At 44.8% G+C, this 20,203-nt stretch overlaps 1 protein-coding gene across 1 annotated transcript in view; it reads right to left on the reverse strand.

Annotated features, from left to right (window-relative positions):
• The window catches only part of RAP2A (RAP2A, member of RAS oncogene family), a 39,178-nt gene extending 22,361 nt beyond the window's left edge, over window positions 1–16,817 (reverse strand). Inside the window, exon 1 of the mRNA XM_009910337.2 lies at window positions 16,322–16,817. Coding sequence (XP_009908639.2) covers window positions 16,322–16,635 — 314 coding nt within the window. The 5' untranslated portion in view covers window positions 16,636–16,817. The remainder of the gene's footprint in view (window positions 1–16,321) is intronic.
• Window positions 16,818–20,203: the final 3,386 nt, after the last annotated feature.

A 20,203-nucleotide genomic window follows, 5' to 3' on the forward strand; every position in this document is an offset into this window, starting at 1 on the left:
GGTTGCTAAACCCCTCTCTATTATATTCCAAAAGTCATGGCAGTCTGGGGAAGTCCCCACAGACTGGAAAAGGGGAAGCATTACTCCCATTTTCAAAAAGGGTAAGGAGGAGGAAGCAGGGAACTACAGGCCAGTCAGTCTCACCTCTGTGCCCAGAAAGATCACAGAGCAGATCCTCCTGGAGGCACTACTGACTCAGAAGAATAGTGAAGAGGTGATTTGGAACAGTCAGCATGGCTTCACCAAGGGCAAATCCTGCCTGACAAACCTGGTGGCCTTCTATGAACAGGTGACAACATTAATAAATGAGGGGCGAGCAACTGATGTCCTTTACTTGGACCTGAGCAAAGCCTTCGACACTGTCCCACACCACACCATGGCCTCCAAACTGGTGACACATGGGTTTGATGGGTGGACCACTAGATGGATAAAGAACTGGCTTGATGGCCGCACCCAAAGAGTGGCTGTCAATGGGTCCATGTCCCCGTGGAGGCCAGTGACAAGTGGAGTCCCTCAGGGATCAGTCCTGGGATCAGGCTTGTTCAACATCTTTGTGGGTGCCATGGACAGTGGCATTGAGTGCACCCTCAGCAAGTTTGCTCATGACACCAAGCTGTGTGGTGCAGCAGACACGATGGAGGGAAGGGATGCCATCCAGAGGGACCTTGACAGCCTGGAGAGGTGGGCACAAGCCAACCTCATCAGGTTCAACAAGACCAAGTGCAGCGTCCTGCATCTGGGTCGAGGCAATCCCAGGCACAACTCCAGGCTGGGCAGTGACTGACTGGAAAGCAGCCCAGAGGAGAGAGACTTGGGGGTGCTGGTGCATGAGAAGCTCAACAGGAGCTCTCAGTGTGCACTTGCAGCTTGGAAAGCCAATCAGATCCTGGGCTGCATCAAGAGGCCAGCAGGTCAAGGAAGGTGATTCTCCCCCTCTACTCAGCTCTGGTGAGACCCCACCTGGAGTACTGCCTCCAGTTCTGGAGCCCCTATTACAAGAGGGATATGGATGTGCTGGAAGGTATCCAGAGAAGGGCCACGAGGATGATCAGAGGGCTGGAGCACCTCTCCTATGAAGACAGGCTGAAAGAGCTGGGGCTGTTCAGTCTGGAGAAGAGAAGGCTCTGAGGTGACCTAATTCTGGCCTTCCAGTATCTGAAGGAGGCCTACAAGAAGGCTGGGGAGGGACTTCTCAGGATGTCAGGTAGTGATAGGACTAGGGGGAACGGAATGAAGCTGGAGGTGGGGAGATTCAGGCTGGACATGAGGAGGAAGTTCTTCACTATGAGAGTGGTGAAGCCCTGGAATGGGTTGTCCAGGGAGGTGGTTGGGGCGCTGTCCCTGGAGGTGTTTAAGACCAGGCTGGATGAGGCTCTGGCCAGCCTGATCTAGTGTGGGGTGTCCCTGCCCATGGCAGGGGGGGTGGAACTAGATGATCCTTGTGGTCCCTTCCAACCCTGACTGATACTATGATACATTCCAGAATGTGTCACCATGCCTGAATTTTCTGGAACATCACTGAGGAGCAGAAAGCTGTAGATTCTCTCACATGGCCAACCTATAATAACCAGTAGAGAAACAGATGATAGGAAGATAGCCTGCTAAGCACCTGTATCTTCTAATCATAAGTGAGGCTGCAGACATTCAAACTACTGGAAACACAGAAGACTAAATCAGTCAAGTTTCTTCATGTTTGATATTTCATATTTAAACTGTATGGACTCTCAGCAGGCTATCTTGATATCATCTGCTTCTCCAGTTTCTTCTGAGGGAAAGAGTCAATTATTCCTCAAACAACTGTCTGTGTGAGTATGAGGATAGCTACCCAAGCAGATTTCACTCCAAATATAATGCTGTAATCAGCAATATAATATAACCTGTGTGCAGAACTCCTTTCTAGATAAAGACACCTGCAGCATAACTGTCAAAGCCATGCTGTGGACGATATCATCACCAAGTCTTATTATTTTGTTCTAACAACATTCATACAAAGGCATTCAGAAATTAACAGCTCCAAACACAATGAATAACACTGATGTGAAAAAGCAAGAGGTAAAGATAAGAAAACATTCCAATGGCAAATATTCCTGAGTCTGAATACAAAACAGGTAGGTCAAGATACTAAGACTCCAGAAGAATTTAGGGACCCATGTCCAAGCGTCTGCTCTGCAAAATTTCTGCCTACTTAATTTTATGACAGGCCATATGGATCTAAAGTTTTTATCCAAACAAGGTAGCCATTTGAAGGCCTAGAGCTGTGCAAGCCCAGCTGAGACATATATTGGAATGACAACAGGGTCACCCCCCTAGGCCCTCTTGGGATTTACAGATGAGGCATGCAAGCAGCCAAATCCTTCAAGAAGCCTAATTCACTAAACATGCCCCTGTGATGTAGTAAACAAAAGCCACAACAGATATCATATCCACAGAAAGCCATGGGAATAAAAGCAAGTAGTGGCAACACTGTTTCTTGCATTGAACATAGCAGTACAGCAACTGCAACACTGATCCGGAAGATGATCGCCACACAGCACCACGCAGCTTCTTCAGTCATACGAGTTTCACATCTACTTTTCCTAGAAGACTACTGTGACCACTAAACCACAGGTGAGACTGAGAAAATACTCTTCAGTCTTCCTATTGAAGATGTGTCACTAGAAAGCCACACACAAATACATGAAGGCAAAGTAACGAATCCTGAGAAAACAAGAGGAAAGATTAAGCACATAAGCTTAGGGACACTGGGGACTGAAACCTAAGGATTTCTCAGGACTACTTATTCACTGTAGATTAAGAAGTCACTGCAAAAATACAAAATCAATATCCCATACAGTGAATGATCACCAGAAGACTCCCTTAGTCCAGGGGACCACAGTAAAAGGTCAGCTGCTGCTTGATGATGACACAGAGGCTTTAATTTGTCTCTCATTCCTTCAGAACGTGTTCTCACCACGGGGAGGGCCTGCCTCAAGAGGAAAGATTCTACACACACAGGGAAATAGTTCACGTGGTTTTCTGCAACAGGGTTACACATCTTGGAACAAAGCAAATTCCTAAAGAATTGACACAGAGAAGAAACACTAAGCTATTTTGCAAGAAATGAGAATGATGACATAGGGGGAAAAAAAAAAAGAGCAAGCATTTCCTCCAGTGCTGTTCCCCAATAGAGAAGGGCTGGGGAGATGTGATGGTGGGAGGCTGTCTAGGGTGCAGCGCCCGTCAGATAGTGGAGTTTTCAATATGCAGGGAAATAAGGAGGAGCAATAACTTTGGACTTCCAGAAGGCAGATTTCAGTTTATTTAAACAATTAGTTCAGAGAGTACCCTGGGCAGCAGCCCTTAAGAACAGAGAGGTCCAGGATGGTTGGACCTACTTCAAACAGGAGCTCTTGAAGGCACAGGAACAGGCTGTGCCCATGTGCCGAAAGATGAGCCACCACAGAAGGCAACCAGCTTGGATGGGCAAGCAGCTTCTGAAGGAATTAAGGGGAAAAAAGAGGCTGTATTGCCTTTGGAAGGGGGAGGAGGCAACTCAAGATATATTTAAGGATCTTGTTAGATCATGTAGGAGAAAAATTAGAGAGGCAAAAGCCCAGTTAGAGCTCAAGCTGGCCACTGGTGTGAAAGACAACAAACAGCATTTTTATAAATATATTAATGCTAAAAAGAGTGGCAAGAAGAACCTCCACTCTCCATTGGACCCAGAGGGGAACATTGTAACTAAAGACAAGGAAAAGGCTGAGGTTCTAAATACCTTCTTTGCCTCAATTTTCAACAGTAAGGCAGGAGGTCTCCAGGATACCTGGCCTCCTGAACTGGTAGATGGGGTCAGGGAGCAGTGTAGTACCCCTGAAATCCATGAGGAAGGAGTTAGGGACTTGCTGAGCCACTTTGGATCCCCACAAGTCCATGGGACCGGATGGGATCCATCCTAGGGTGCTGAGAGAGCTGGCAGATGAGCTGGCCAATCCACTCTCCATCATTTTCCACCAGTCCTGGCTCACCAGAGAGGTCCCAGATGACTGGAAGCTGGCCAGCGTGGTGCCCATCCATAGGGGAACCTGGAAACTACAGGCCTGTCAGCCTGACCTCAGTGCCAGGCAAGATTATGGAACAGGTCATCTTGAGTGCAATCACACAGCACTTACAGGATGGCCAAGGGCTCAGGCCCAGCCAGCATAGATTCAGGAAGGGCAGATCCTGCCTGACCAACCTGATCTCCTTCTACGATCAGGTGACTGCCTGGTGGATGTGGGGCAGGCTGTGGATGCAGTCTACCTGGACTTCAGCAAGGCCTTTGACACTGTCCCCCACAGCAAACTCCTGGCCAAGCTGGCAGCCCCTGGCTTGGACAGCAGCACTCTGTGCTGGGTTAGGAACTGGCTGGAGGGCTGAGCCCAGAGAGTGATGGTGAATGGTGCCACATCCAGCTGGCAGCCCCAGGGATCAGTGCTGGGCCCCATCCTGTTCAATATCTTTATTGATGATCTGGATGAGGGGATTGAGTCCACCATTAGTAAGTTTGCAGATGACACCAAGTTTGGAGCAGGTGTTGATCTGCTAGAGGGTAGAAGGGCTCTGCAGAGGGACCTTGACAGGCTGGACAGATGGGCAGAGTCCAACATTCAACAAGTCCAAATGCCAGGTGCTGCTGCACACTGGCCACAACAACCCCATGCAGAGCTACAGGCTGGGGTCAGAGTGGCTGGAGAGTAGCCAGACAGAAAGGGACCTGGGGTACTGGGTGATAGTAGACTGAACATGAGCCAGCAGTGTGCCCAGGTGGCCAAGAAGGCCAATGGCATCCTGGCCTGTATCAGGAACAGTGTGGCCAGCAGGAGCAGGGAAATCAATTGTGCCCCTGGACTCAGCACTGGTTAGGCCACACCTTGAGTCCTGTGTCCAGTTCTGGGCCCCTCAGTTTAGGAAAGATGTTGAGTTGCTGGAACATGTCCAGAGAAGGGCAACGAAGCTGGGGAGAGGCCTTGAGCACAAGCCCTGTGAGGAGAGGCTGAGGGAGCTGGGGTTGTTTAGCCTGGAAAAGAGGAGGCTCAAGGGAGACCTTATTGTTCTCTACAACTATCTGAAAGGAGGTTGTATCCAGGTGGGGGTTGGTCTCTTCTCCCAGGCAACCAGCACCAGAGCAAGAGGACACAGTCTCAAGCTGCTCCAGGGGAAGTTTAGGCTCGAGTTGAAGAGAAAGTTCTTCACAGAAAGAGTTACTGGCCATTGGAATGTGCTGCCCAGGAGGTGGTTGAGTCACTGTCCCTGCAGGTGTTCAAAAGAGGAGTGCATGTGGCACTTGAAGCCAAGGTTTAGTTAGTCATGAGGTGTTGGGTGATGGATGATTTCTGAGGTCTTTTCCAACCTTACTGATTCTATGCTTCCATGATTTTCAGATGATCAGTGCCAGGATTCCCTGCACAGTCATTACAAAACTGAAACCAAACTCTCATACCCCTAAAACCTGCAGTGTATACTGAGGTGGTTATCTCTTGAAGAACCCAAGCAGATGAAACAGACTTAAGTGGTACTACACTGATCCCCACTACTCCCCTTCCCAAACCTAACACCACACCCAAACGGACAACAGCGAGGTTAGAATTCATTCCAAATTACTGCATGGAATTCAACTGTGGACTGCAGAGTTAACCCTGCAGAAGGTGACTCATGCTTCTGTCTTCCAGGCATTGTAGGGAGTAACCTGCATGTCAGCTATCAAGAATCTAACTGCTTCTGAGACTAATCATGCAGATGCCTTCTTTAAGCAGCAAAATGGAGAGCTTAGATTTGGTTGGAGATTGAGAAGCACTCAGACCCGATTTTTGGGTTTTTTTTGGGGGGAGGGTAGGGAGGTAAGAAAGGTATCTGATAAAATGCTCCAGAAGTTCAAGGTGATCATCATCATCTGCCCTCTGAATTATTTTCAAAAAGAAACTGAATTCCTAAAGTTAGAAAAACAAACAAAACCCCCACAACAACAAAACACACGCAAATAAAACAACCCAAAGCCAAACAAAACCACCCCTTAATCCACGAGACACCACCACTTCACTTGCTTTCAGAAGAATTACAAGAAGAGAAGAGGGACAAATGCTAAACCTGGAGACAGAGGATTACTACTAGGAAAATCCTTTAACAGTGTCAAGTTCTGGCAGTAGAAAATAATCCACGAATTGAAAACCTATCACCTTAAAGACAAATAGGAGTATAGAAATAATGAGTGCTGTCATGTAGTTCAGAAAGTACACATATCCAGGATCCTGCATCTTGGACAAGTGCAACTGAATATAGAGGTGAGTGACCAAAAAAAAAGCAAACAAAACAACACCACCACCACCCCAAAAAAATCCCCACAAAATTTCCCCCCCCACTCATTGATTACTTCTGGAGAAAATGGTGCAAAGCCCGCCCCCCCCCCCCCCCCAAAAAAAATCATATTGTTTTACTATGACAAAAGCAAAGAGCTTTGCAATTTTAAAAATGAAACTCAAAAATGGTCAGGAAATTTCAAAAGAGAAGCAATTCTTGAGGGAAGGATTTGTGCATTTTTTTGATAGGTCTTGTAAGGTTCCTGGCTTTTCAACATGAAAAAGCATTCAAATTACTTGCACCTTTCCAAAACAGTTCAAGTAAGATTTTGTACAGCAGTTAGAAAGATACTAAAGCAGTGTGAGAAACTGCAACCAGACTAAATCTGATAAAAGTAGGCTCATCAGTCCTGGCTTATCTTGTATACTGTAAGATATATTTAGGAGCATGAGGGCAAAGAGTACAAACATCCTCCTACCAAAACTTTCTTGTTACAGTATATGCACATATAGCACAGAAGTGATCTGCATGGTATTTCTTGAAAGCATCTTTTCTTGCAGGATGAAAGCTTTTCACAACATTTGGAGCACTTAAGTTCAGCACCCTTATTCAATTAATTTCCAGTTCAATTAAACTGTAGTTGAATTGATGCTCACATGGGAATATCAGACATCATTAATTGTTTAGTTAAGGTCACTACCTGCTAACCAAAACTCTTCTATAAAGTAAGATTTATATTTTATCCTACCCCAGAACACTGCCTTAAGTTATTACATCGTATTGTTTTTAAATGCTTTGATGTCTGCTTCATTATAGCAGCCTTCCAGTACCTGAAAGAGACCTACATAACAGGCGGGAAGGGACTTTTTACTTAGGCTTGTTGTGATAGGACAAGGGGGAATGGATTTAAGCTTGAGAAGGGTAGATCTAGACTGTATGTTAGAAAGAAATTCTTTACAGTAAGAGTGGTGAGACACTGGAACAGGTTACCCAGGGAGGCTGTAGATGCCCCCTCCCAGGAGGTGTTCAAGGCTAGGTTGGATGAGGTCTTGAGCAACCTGGTCTAGTGAAGGGTACCCCTGCCCACTGCAGTGAGGGGACGGAACTACCCCAACCATTCTGTGAATCCATGAATTGTCCTGACTTTTTGCAGAAGGTAATAGTAATATTTTGAAGTCATTGAGGCTCTATCTATATGACACTAGTGATGTTTCAAAACAAGCTAATCCACTCTCAAAACACTTACTCCTCCTTTTGTCCTTCACCTAGTTTAGAACCAATCAAGACAAGAATTAAAATACTGCCACCACTGCATTTTCAAAGAGTACAGCACCAACTAGTTGAGCTAGCCTCACGACATTAATGTTGGGAAAGGATAATGCACACAGCCCTATCACACCTTTAATTCTCTTGTCTAGACTAGGATTTAAGGCAACACAGCTGCTAAAATGCGACCCACTGACAAAAAAAAGTGTTTGAGTTGCACTCATCATTGTAAACTCTACCGAGACTATACGTTTTGCCTTAGCGCAGCAAAAACTGAGTACTAGTCCTGTATTGGAAACCTATGAGGAAAAAAAAAAAGAAAGAAACTAACAAAATAATCAGACGAGCAGGAAACTAATGAACATGAAGAAGCAGATAGCTGTGGTTCTAGTTACCTTAACAATAACATAGATCTTTGTACAAGTCACTACATGCCAGGATAATTTAGCACTGCAGTCCCAATTGCTTCCCTATTCTCTCTCAAAACGTTATCATCACATACCACCTACACAATTTGCAAGGTTGTGGTGGGGCAGAGTTTAAGCAACACTTGTAATATTTCAGAAATTAAATAACTGGTAAGCCCAGGTTTGTTCTTAGGTGCAAAACAAACAAACAAACCAATCAAAATCTGACACTGAAGTAAGAGGAAAGCTAAGAAAGGAACAGATTTAATGATTAGTGGTAAAGCCACCCACTCAGACATACCAAATTTTCATCTAAAAACTTTCAATCACCAAAGAACATCTCGTTTTAACATCTCAGTCCAAAAAGCATGCCTGCTAACATAAGAATTTTCACTAAACATACTGTTATCCAGAACGTTTTATGTATGACCAAACAACAAAATTTGCTTCTATCCACATACTATCCAACTGAAGAGCAGAGAATCATTTTGAATGAAAGAAAGTCACTGCCAACTGTGTTGGCTATAAAAAACAGTATTTAAAGAATTACTGTCCTCTTGGCAAACCAGAAATTCATGGGCAGAACAGAAATTCTAATGAGCACTGATTTCTTCCTAATAAGTTTTCCGAATATTCATTGCAAAATCTATGTCAAAACAGCTTAATGAAGAGGGGGATAAAAAAAAATATTCAACCCCAAGCATCGATGCTATATTGTTGTACTAAACTATGAGAGCCATTAATGCCACTGTTATATTTGGTCTTTAACACATTTAATAGCATTTCACAACACAGACACCATCAAGCAACACTGCACAACTGAAAACAAGTTTAAGAAGTCTTGCCACATATTGTTCTAGTATTTGACAATTGTAGCTATCCGTATTTATTCACACATATCTACAACAACATGAACTACAGCAGCAATTAAGAGACCTGAAAACAGAAGATGATGCTAAGTGATACAAGCGTCATAAAAAAGGTATGTTATACTCTAAACTAGCACAATCTAAACTAAACATGCACACAAAAGGAGCTTGCCTACCTGGCTTTTTCAATAAAAGTCCAAAGGACACCTAAAAAGCAGGAGGGGATAAAAAGATTCATTTTCAGTGCCCACATACAAAAAGCTGTCATGTCACTTTACCTTACAAAGGAAAATAAATAAATCTTGGAAAGGAATATCTATATGATTAGCTAGGGGGACAGATGGCAGGACAGGGGGAGCAGCCAAAAAACAAAGAAACACATTAGAAGACTCTGGTTATAAGCATTGTCTTCAATTTTCATGGTTTCCACACAAAGTAACTCAAATATTTCAGATTATCTAGAAAGGGGCAATGGCAGGACACAACACCAAAAAGTCCAGAGATCTCTGCAAGTATGCAATTTGAATCAGAAGCTTCTATGGGAAAACTTAAAAGGTATTATGTTCCAAAGATGCATGAGAACCTTGAAATATCAGAGCTTAAGACTAAGCCAAGCAACTTAAAATGATCGTCTATAACTTAAAATTGTGCACTGTCAGAGACATTTTTTTAGAGGATTGTCTGTGTAAGAATTCCCCAGCTGAATCAAGAAACCTACAATTTTGACCAAGAGGACTAGTCCATTAATTTCAAATTAAAACAAAGGTAGATTCACTGAAAAAAAATAAATATAAAATATAATCTAACCTCTATAGATCCAGGAAAAAAAGTGCTGTTATTTTTAAATGACCTGTACATGGCATACATCTACTCTTTCTATTACAGACACTAAGAGACCAGTCTACTCATCAGTTCCACAAGACATGAAAAATGGCCATACACTTAAGGTTCTGATGTCATACACAGGGTTGGTTTCATGTGATGGAATATTTGTGTTTAGCACTTCTTTATACTTCTATGGATTTGCATTTTCTTGTCATAAATCAACAAGATTCTCAGCCAAGAGAGTTATCCATACGTGTCCCTCAAAAAGAAAAAAAAAAAAAAAGAGAGAAAGCCAGCACTTATCTTCTATTCAGGTTCCCATGTTTTCTCAGAAATGTTTGTGTTTGATAGGACTTAAAATTTATTAATCTGTTCTTACAATGAAGTACCAAATTCCATCTGATGGGTGCACAAGAGCAGCTGGAAGCTTGGCCGGAAGCTTGGCCAAGTATCCTACAGAGAATGCTGGCCACGCTTATTGCTTGCCCTGCCTTTTTTTTTGCCTGAAAATGACTACTTTAATCAATTCACTACATTGAGATTATTGCACAAGAGAGAATTCTTGCTAAAAATGACTTTGGGATTTCTTATTTCTACCATCCCTACACGTAGCATCTATGCAAGTCCTTAGGGGTTTGTCAAGCTTTTGCATGCAGTACTTCAAAAGGAATAGGACTGTCCGAGTTTCACTTTTACTGAACACTTCAGTATTTGCTCCTGGAAGTCTGAAGCCATGTTTGGAGTCGAATGTGCTATAGCAGTGTTTACAGAGAATTCTCCAAGTAGTTCTTAAAATGAAGATAAGAAATACATAGACTTCCAGGAAACTGGTAAATTCAACCTTGCTTAAAAAGGACTTGTGGTCTTTGAATAAAAACCATACTTAGTTTTCATAGTACTTGAAAAGCAACATTTTCAATCTAGATGCTTGAACAATTTGTAATTTCAGGTATAGTTTTTCAGACTTAATCACCATTAAATCACTAAATACATCAAATTAACATTGACTCAAGATACTGATTTCACAATTCATAAATTTAAATAATTACATCTCCTGTATGATTTAAATTACCACAGAATCCCTAGACTGGGAAGCAGACTTTCATCTTGACAGACAAAGAACATTCTTAACTCAAGAGATGTTTTTCTGTGATATTTCATAGCATACCTACATCCTTTAGTCTGCGTTTTCAGACAGTTTGCACTTACAAACTTTCTAGGGTTTGCTTTCTAAAGCAAAAGCAACAGATTAATTGCAAATTTGTTTCTCTACTTGAAATAAAGCATTTCTCAAAAATACTATTTTAAGTAGAATCTGTTAGAATCTCCAAAACATGAACACAACAGTCCTGCCTTTCAACCACTGGTCCGACTCCAGAGAAATTACAGCAAGCGAGTAACTCCATGTCAACTTAATATTCATTTTTATTTCTCTGCTTTAGTCTTCCACTTGAATAGAAATAATAATACTTCTCTACTTCATGGGGTTCTACTCAAAAACATAGATATTAAAGCCTGTAGGGGATAGACAAATCACATTATTGCAGGCTACATAAGCACCTAGAATACATACTCAACAAGCTTTAAACATACCTTCATGGGAGAAAAACACTGGTAAAAACAAATCCAAAATTAAAAATCACTAGATGCAAGTATCAGCAAATTCCCTTCAGAGAGCTTGCTAATCGTACAAACACTAAACACAAAAGTGTAAGAAGTTACCTCCTTTTTCCATTAAAAAAAGAAAAATAACACTGCTTAATCTGCATACTCACTACTTATTTCTAAAGCTTCATATTGAACCACCTTCAGTCTGTTTCATTTGACAGCTTCTGTTCTTCCTTCACTGCAGACCTTTGCTGGCATGGGCCCACTCGCCCAGTCTAGCTTTGCTCTCATGAACAAAAAGGTTTCTCCAGAAAAGGAGAACCTATAGTTTCAGAACAAGCTGTCTGCAGCATAAACAACAGAATTGCTTGGTGTCAAGCTTGCAAATCCATTTGGAGGGAAAGAAGGCCCCAGATGCAGCACCTACAGATGCACAGGTAACATACTTTGTGTACTATCTTACCAGGAGGCAGTAAAGCATCTGATGATTGCCTTTATCCTACTTGTACACAGAAAGTAAGCAGTACTCTTTAAAGCTACCACATAAAACACACATTTATGTACACTCCATCTTCCCAAAAATCCAGATCCTCAGCCTTCAGAAGAATCAGGAAAGAAACAAGGCTTAATGAATATATCTGGCTCAAATGGGATGCAGAAACTGGTAGAGAGTGTCTGAAACCCTAAGAGTTAGAACAATGCACTTCAGATAAGCAGTCAATTGTACAGTGAAGAGAAGCTCCAAAAATGTTTACTTGGCCATCTGATCAGTGGTAACAGCTTTAAACAAGCATGGAAGCATTCTCAAGTTCCAAATCCCAGAGACCAATGCTATACCTTCGCCTGCCTTCTGCACAACCCATCATCCTACATTACCACAAAATGCCTCTGTCCTACCTTCTGACTATACTCCTTACCTAGCAAAACAAGGCACCCATAGCTTCACTCACATAGGGCACATCCCCTTTTGCCAGTTACTTACCCCCTCACATGCTGATACTAAAGCACAGGTTCCAGATAAGCAGGGCACTGCAAGAACAGTTGATTGCAGAAGCCATTGCTTTGTACAACACAAGCTATAGCCAACCTGCTCCTTGGGTAGAAACTGTTGCAAGACACAGCTCTGAAGGAACAGCAGTGATTTTGTACCACTGTGATCCCTCGTCCAAAGCTGGTAGCATTCTGCACAGTGGGAAACTGTCCCAGAGTACAGAGAGCACTCCTGAAGAGAGGCTGAGGGATCTGGGGCTTTTTAGTCTGGAGAAAAGACTGAGAAGGGATTTAATAAAAGTTTATAAATATGAGGGCTGGGTGTCAGAAGGGAGGGGACAAGCTCTTCTTGGTTGCACCCTGTGATAGGACAAGGGATAATGGATATAAACTACAGCACAGGTTCCACCGCAACATGAGGAGGAACTTCTTCACTGTGAGGGTCACAGAGCACTGGAACAGGCTCCCCAGGGAGGTTGTGGGGTCTCCTTCTCTGGAGACTTTCAAGACCCATTTAGATACATTCCTGTGCAATCTGCAACAGATTCTATGGTCCTGCTCTGGCAGGGGGGTTGGACTCGATCTCCTGAGGTCCCTTCCAACCCCAAACATTTTGTGAACCTTTCACTTCTCCTCATCCTGCATCTTGGAAGAGCCACTGGGTATGCACCCCATGTACTCAGAACTGACAGGGCTTCCCTACTGAAGATAAAGCACCTTGACTGATTCTCAGAAAGATCTAGACAAAAATATTTTATTTATTTTGAAATGAAGATTATAGTTTATATTGAAACCATTTCCCAAGAGAAGAACTTTAATTACCTGTTTAAAAGCTTTGTAGGCATCCCCCACTCTTGATGAAGCTGTGCACCATGGCTGAAAGGGATGCAAGGATCTCACACTATACAAGGAAACTTAAAGTTTTGCCATTAGAAGACTTCTCTACAAACTGGGAGACATGGATTTCAGTCCTGAGTCTGTTTATGCATTTTTCAATATCAAATAGCCATTTAACAAGATCAAACTACACTGGCAAGAGCGATCTCAACTTCTTCTAACCACCAAGCTTCAGCGTTAACTCTCCTCTCTTTCATTCATGAACATGTCATTCATTCCTATAAAGTAATTCAGCTTCATCAGGTGGAGTAAAGGAGTCTCTTAGCTTAGTTTGGCCTGGTATGCAGTGGTATACCCTGCACACCTGGTATACTAGCAAAGCAGAAGACTCAAGTGTGCATCTCTTACCCAGAAGAAGAAATGTCACTTGGCTTTCCTGATTCTTGGTAATTAAAATTACTGTCTAATTAGGTAACAACATTGGGATTCCTTCATCAAAAAATAAAGTAACAAGGACAACACGTAAAACGCAGAGATACCTAACAGTTAGAGACCCGGTCAATTGTTTTTCAGGGACAATGAAAGTTCAGAGATTTTTACATCATGGTTTTGTACCAATAGAAGCATATAGTTGTAATTTTCAGGTACATCCCATCCAAAACCCCTAAGTAAACATGACTATGTTTGTATCTTTCAACACTGATTAAATGCATTTGTGAAACTGTAACACGTAACTTTGTACAGACAAATATCATACATGTAAATACGCATCCTTCCAGAGTCACTAGCAGAAAGGATGCAAATTTAAGTCAACAGCACGTAAGTTCACCGGAACTGTAAGACTTAAAGTCAAGTTCCATAGCCTATCAACAACAAAATTTACAAATATAAGATGAGTTGAGGAAGGAGGATCTAGTACACTCATTGAAATGACATATTTTCAATATTGCAAATCATAGTATCGCAGAATCACAGAATCAACCAGGTCAGAAAAGACCTCAGAGATCATCAAGTCCAACCTATTCCCTAATACCTAACACCTCATGACAACTAAACGTTCTAGCATTCTGTTCTAAACCATGGCTCCAAGTGCCACATTTAATACTTTTTTGAACACCTCCAGGGACTGTGACTCCACCACCTCCCTGGGCAGCCCATTCCACTGGCCAATTACTCTTTCTGTGAGGAACCTTCTCCTCATCTCCAGCCTAAACTTCCCCTGGCATACTCCTTTCACCTATCAATGGCATGCAAATCAATGGCAAACTCCTTTCAACTACAGCTAAATTGAAAATTTCAGGACTCACTAATATTTGCAATATTTCAGTTCTTTTAAATCACTTGGCAAAAGTGAAATTTAGGATTTAAACACTGCTCATATGTCTTCCACAATGTACTAAACAAAAAAAACCCAAACCCTAACGCTGAAGTCTTGCTGTAGAAGAGACAGAAGAGCAGCAAGAGACAGCAAGAGCAGCATTTAGACCCACTCTCAGCAGTGCTGAGTCAATGTAACTATGGAAGTACAAGTTGCTTTCTATTCCACTTCACCTATCCACAGCCTGTAAGCTAGAGTTTGATTGAAGATGCTCCACTGCAAGGTACAATGCATGCTGCAAAAGCCATAGCTAGGCATTTAGAGACTAAATGAAATGTATATCACTGATTAAATAGAGGTAAACCAAAAGAATTTATTAATGAATAAAGTCTACCATAACTACTTAAAGATAAAATGTTCTATGAGGTATGTGTGAACAATAAGGAACATTATGCTATGGACAATGCATTTGCCATAATACATTAAAGAGAACGTAATTACATTGGCCTTTAGAAATCTCCAGTGAAAAAGTTAGGACACACATTAAGAAACATCTACTGTGAGAAAGTTGTAAGTCTAAAAATATCAGCACTTTGTCTCCTCCCTCCCCTTTCCCCTACTCACCCTCTTCCCCAATTTCAAAACACATCTTTCCCAGGCCATGCTCTGGAATGGTACTTTCTGTGAACAGACCATACCCCACCATACAGACTAGTCACTTTCACCTTTTATGCTCCACTCTACATTGCAAACCCAACAGCTGTGGTCCGACTAAGTTATTAACATGCATTTCCCTTTCAGATGTCCAAAGCCAAAGCTACAACCAGCCCTGCGACATAATTGCAGCCTTTCTTCACGGGCAATAACAGATCTCTGTCAGCAATGATTTGGCCAGAGGCATTTTCTCATCCATGCTGTGGTTCAAACGGTTGCTAAGATTTCAAATGATGCATCTACTATTTTAGCTGTAACTGGCTGCATTTCAGCTACTGACATCTATCTGATTGACATATATCTAAACAACGTAGTGGTTATAACAACAAACTGGCAGTATGCAGCCCTGTTTCACCACTGTGGATTCACTTGTAATAGAGTAGCTGGCAACGCGACCGTGGGAATTTAGAGAGCATACATAAGGCCTAACGCTAACAGCCCTCATCTCTTTACCAAGAATGAAGCTTGTATCCTGCACTTCTAAGGAGTGGGAAGTTCACGTAAATGTCTGCAGGTATCTGAAAAGGCAGATCTCTAGCTGCATTCGAAAACGTGTGCTGCAGGAAAACACCCAGACGCTTCCCCTGCAAATCGGCCACGGCACGTCCACTAAGAAAAGTACACTCGAGAACTGACCCGATACAATATTCGGGGAACTGCTTTCTGCCCCCACCCCCGCTTATAGCTATGACACGGACTGCTGCCTGCCTGTCTGTGGCCAGTCTGTCTGCCATATTTCACCGAGAAGCACCCCAAACTTACCGCGTCGTAAACGCAAACAGGGGGGAGGGCGAGAGGCAAAACCGCCGGAGCCCTCTCTGCCCCCGCTCCGCCACCCTTGCGGCCGGCGGCCGGCACCCGCCCACGGGGAGCTCAGGGTTGCGGGCGAGGCTCCGGCGGGGGCGTGAGGGGGTCCTGCCGCCCAGGGGCGCCACCGGGGAAGGAAGGAGGCAGGTGAGGGAAGGAAGCCTCGGGGCAAGCACCTGAGCGGGCAGCGGGCAGGGCGTGGGCAGCCCCCGGGCCGGAGATCCGGGCACTGCGGGGCGGCCCAGCGCGGGGGAGGAGGGGACGGAAGGGGGGGGGGGGGGGGACGGGCAGACCGCAGGCCCCGGCGGGCCGGGCCGCAGGTGGGCGTCGGGCGCGGCCGTCGGAGAAGCAGCCGCCGGGCAAGTCACCTCTTGACGCGGATGATCTGGTCGCGCATGGGACGGATGTCCTGGAAGCTCTGCTGGTTGACCAGGCTGTAGACGAGGATGAAGCCCTGCCCGTTCTTGATGTAGAGGTCCCGCATAGAGGCGAACTGCTCGGTGCCCGCTGTGTCCAGGATCTCCAGGACGGAGGGGGAGGCGTCCACTTCGATCTCCTTGCGATAGAAGTCCTCGATGGTAGGGTCGTACTTCTCGATGAAGGTGCCGGTCACGAACTGCACTGTGAGCGCCGACTTCCCCACCCCGCCCGAGCCCAGCACCACCACCTTGTACTCGCGCATCCTCCCGCCGCCGCCAGCGCGGACCGCCTGCCCGACCCGCACCTGCCGACGGCCCCTCCTCACCCCCCCGCCATGGGCCGCCCCACTTTGCCCTGCCCGCCGCCCCCGCTCTGCTCGCCCGCCCGGCGGATGCTGCCGGCCGCGGCGGCTCCTGGGCGGCGCTGCCGGCGGCGGGGCCGCGCTCACGGGCTGCGGCGCGCCTGAGGTGGGGCGCCGACCCCGCCCCCTCCTTCCCCTGTCACCACGGCAACAGCCAACCGGCCGGCGTGCGGAGGGGCGGGGGGACGGCGCTGAGGAGGAAGAAAGAGGAGGGAGGAGGGCGAGCAACGTCTCGTCACGTGGTTCCTCCCCGCATCGTGTCCTCCCTCACAGAGCGTGCCGGCCAACCGGCAGCTGCGGCAGCCGCACGTGACACCGACGGCAGCAGCGACTCGGCGGGTCGCAGAGGAGGCTGTCTGTCTCCGCCAGTCCCTCGCCCGGCGCTGTCGCCGTGGAGACAGCGACCCGCCCCTCAGCCCACTCTTCGGGCCAGCTCTGAGAGACGCTCTTCCCGAAGGGCCAACCAGCATCCGCGATGCGATCACGTGCCGGGCTGGATGAGCCAATGGGCGTGCGGGCGGTCAGTAACTTCGCGGCCGGAAGTGTTTGTCAGAGGCCCGCGGGTGGTGATGCCGGGGGGCTCGGTGGTGGGGTAGCCGCTGAGGGAGAGGATAGGGGCGGCGCCCGTGCCCCGGTTCCTGGAAGCGGCCTGGAGCCCGAGGAAGAGCTGATGTCGCATCTGGGGGGGGTGCAGGGCAGTTGGGTGAGGCAGCGGTGGCAGCCCCTGTTCAGCCCCACCGTCCCGGTAGGTAGGCGGGAATGGGAGATAGGCCTTTCAGAGATGCTCGAAGGGAGGCCTCGTTTAGTTCAGTTTCCTCCTGTGCTGGGTGAGGGGGGAATCTGGCATGGTAAGTCTTGCTGGTTTAAATCTGCCAGTTCTCCGGAGGCCGAAGGCGTCTGCGGAGGGCCCGGGGCCACCCTGTCAATCCCACTCGTCTACACGAAAGTAAACGGGATGCATAAAATCTAATGCATACAATCTGTGAACGCTCCCTTTGAGTATACAGTGATTGTTGTGCTGGTGTGTGCTTGCAAGGCGTTCCATTAGGTGTTTGTTACTAACGAGTGTCTTCTCATCCTCTTTTGATAGAGGGTCAGGAAAGATAGTGGTACAGTTTGAGAAAGACACTTCATCTAAACAGTAGCAAAAATAAATATGGCCAATGAGGTGACATGAACAATTTCTTTTGGAGACCAATGTCACTCTGGAATGACACATTTGTATGCTCATCTTCCTACTATGAGGCAGACTCCTTAACCCTTCCCCCCACCCCCTCTTAAATATCACTATTTTGGATGGTTTGATACAGAGACAAAAGGCTTTATTTCCGTTAGATGCTTAAGGTTCATCCAAAGCTTTAGTCAGTTTTTCAGGTACCTTCCAAAATCTGTCAGAAAAGGACTGCAGTCCTGGGATTGCATTTGATACTGTTCTATTCTTGCATATTTCCAAATCTAGCTGCAAATTCTTGAGTGGTAGACATAATTCTGGCTTTTGGGGGAACATTTGTCCACTTGTGAGGCTGAGCACCCTACCATTGCCTTGTTTTTCTGGCCTTCACCCATGGCTGATTCTCATTAATCTGGGAAGAACAACAGTGTTGAAAATCAAGCTAATAAGCCTGGAAAGCTCAGGCCTAAAACCAAAAGATCAATTTTTTTTGGAGCTACTTCTAATGAGGTGGAGAACGTGCAACTGTTTAGGTGCTGACACACTTTTATGTACTTTGCTTATACTTCTGCTTTTCTTTACCAACATGGGCAAGGGGGAAAAGAAGTAAACTTTGAGGGAAGAGGAACTTCCTGCCACAAAAAAAATAAAAATGAATTGGGCAAGGCTTGCCAGGCAAACATCTTGGTCCACAGCATGCTTTTCCAATGTGACTTATTTTGCAGCTTCTCACAAGAGACTTGGGAGTCACTTAGTCCCTCTGTGCTGTATAGCTGTTTTTTGCTGGCTTCCTAAGATTTAGAATTTCACTTTTATTGCTCACTTCTCAAGTCTTTTTATGTCTTGCATCAAGCTACCTTATTTCAAACCTCAGCAGCCTGCAACTAACCACACTGGTTTATGATGGGTTTGAGTTTCTCAATACTGAATTTTTATCTTATGCAGAAACCAACATACATTTTGTATGTTTATTGCTAGCTCTTGTAGCCTCTGACTGTTCATTAGACTAAGTGTGTGAAAGAGGAACAAAGCCTCTAACATTTCTTTTCATTCCAAAGCCACGGTTTGCTAATTCATCAGTAGTAACAGTATCAGTGGCAAGCACTGTCTCCAGCCTGGTAGAGTGTGGAAATGGAATTAACTTGCTGTTGCTGAAAAAGCACATTGCAGAAGCTAGGTTGCATTAACTTCACTGCTTGCAGGCAGTTTGGATTTGCTTTTTGTGTGTTGGGGTTTTTTTGTGTGTTTTTTGTTTGTTTGGGTTTTTGTGTGTGTGTGTGTTGTTTTGTTTTTCCCTTGCTGGTTTTTTTTTTGGATTCTCAAGGAAATCTAAGCACCTGGTTTTGAAAGTATAGTAGATGTGCTTTTGTTCTGGTGAAGCCTAACATGACCTCTGAGTGAGAGAGATGACTTTTGTGTTTGTGTTAAGCCTTACAGAAATCAGGGGTGCTCCTGCAAAGATGAGATAGCAACTCTCCATAGACCTCTTTGTAAGATCACAGTCAAAATTTTCAGTGATGAATTGCAGTCATTGGTTGAGGTTAACAGTTCCATCCTGGGTTTAGCAATCTAAGCTGGTAAACTAACGGGGTGAAGTTCAGATGTTCTACTGAGTGTAGTAAGTGTGATGGCAGTCATCATTGCTGTGCTTTAATTCTCTTACTTGATTTTGAGAAGGCAGTTCACAAAGCTGAAGTAAGAGCTGGGAAATTCTTGGTAAAATTGAGACTAGCACTTGGATTCCCAGAAGTCAAGCATGCTGAGTAGGGAGATCTTAAACCAGCTGATCAGAAGTGTTGAGTGGGCAACTCTTTTTTTTTCTTCAGTTTAAATTACATATAGCCTTCACTTAGGTGTGTTTAAAGTCAGGAAGCCAAAATCTGAAATGGTCTTTTGCACTTCCTGTGACTCTGTGGGATTGTAAGCAGACCTTGCCTGCTTGCCATGTTAGCTCCTCAACTTTGTCCAGACCCACACTGCCTTTATCTGTCTTACACTTGTGCTGGGCCATATCAGCTCACTGAACTTGATTTGCAGAAAGTCAATCTGGACTAGAAATGCAAACTGGCTTAGAACTGTTAATTGCCAGGGACTCAAGTATGAAAGAGGAACAGAGTTAATGCTGTTCTCAGCTTGAAACAGTGTAAGCCCCTACCTATAGCTTCCCAATAGACTGTTTTGTGCTGTGAAGGAAAACAAACTAGATCACATTCCGGCAGAATGAGATTCAGTTAATGCATTTTACCTTACAACTAGAGAGCACAAGTGTGAACACAACTGCTGTGGCTCCACCAGTAG

The sequence above is a fragment of the Dryobates pubescens genome, chromosome 7 (assembly GCF_014839835.1).
Source record: "Dryobates pubescens isolate bDryPub1 chromosome 7, bDryPub1.pri, whole genome shotgun sequence".
Taxonomy (NCBI): Eukaryota; Metazoa; Chordata; class Aves; order Piciformes; family Picidae; genus Dryobates; species Dryobates pubescens.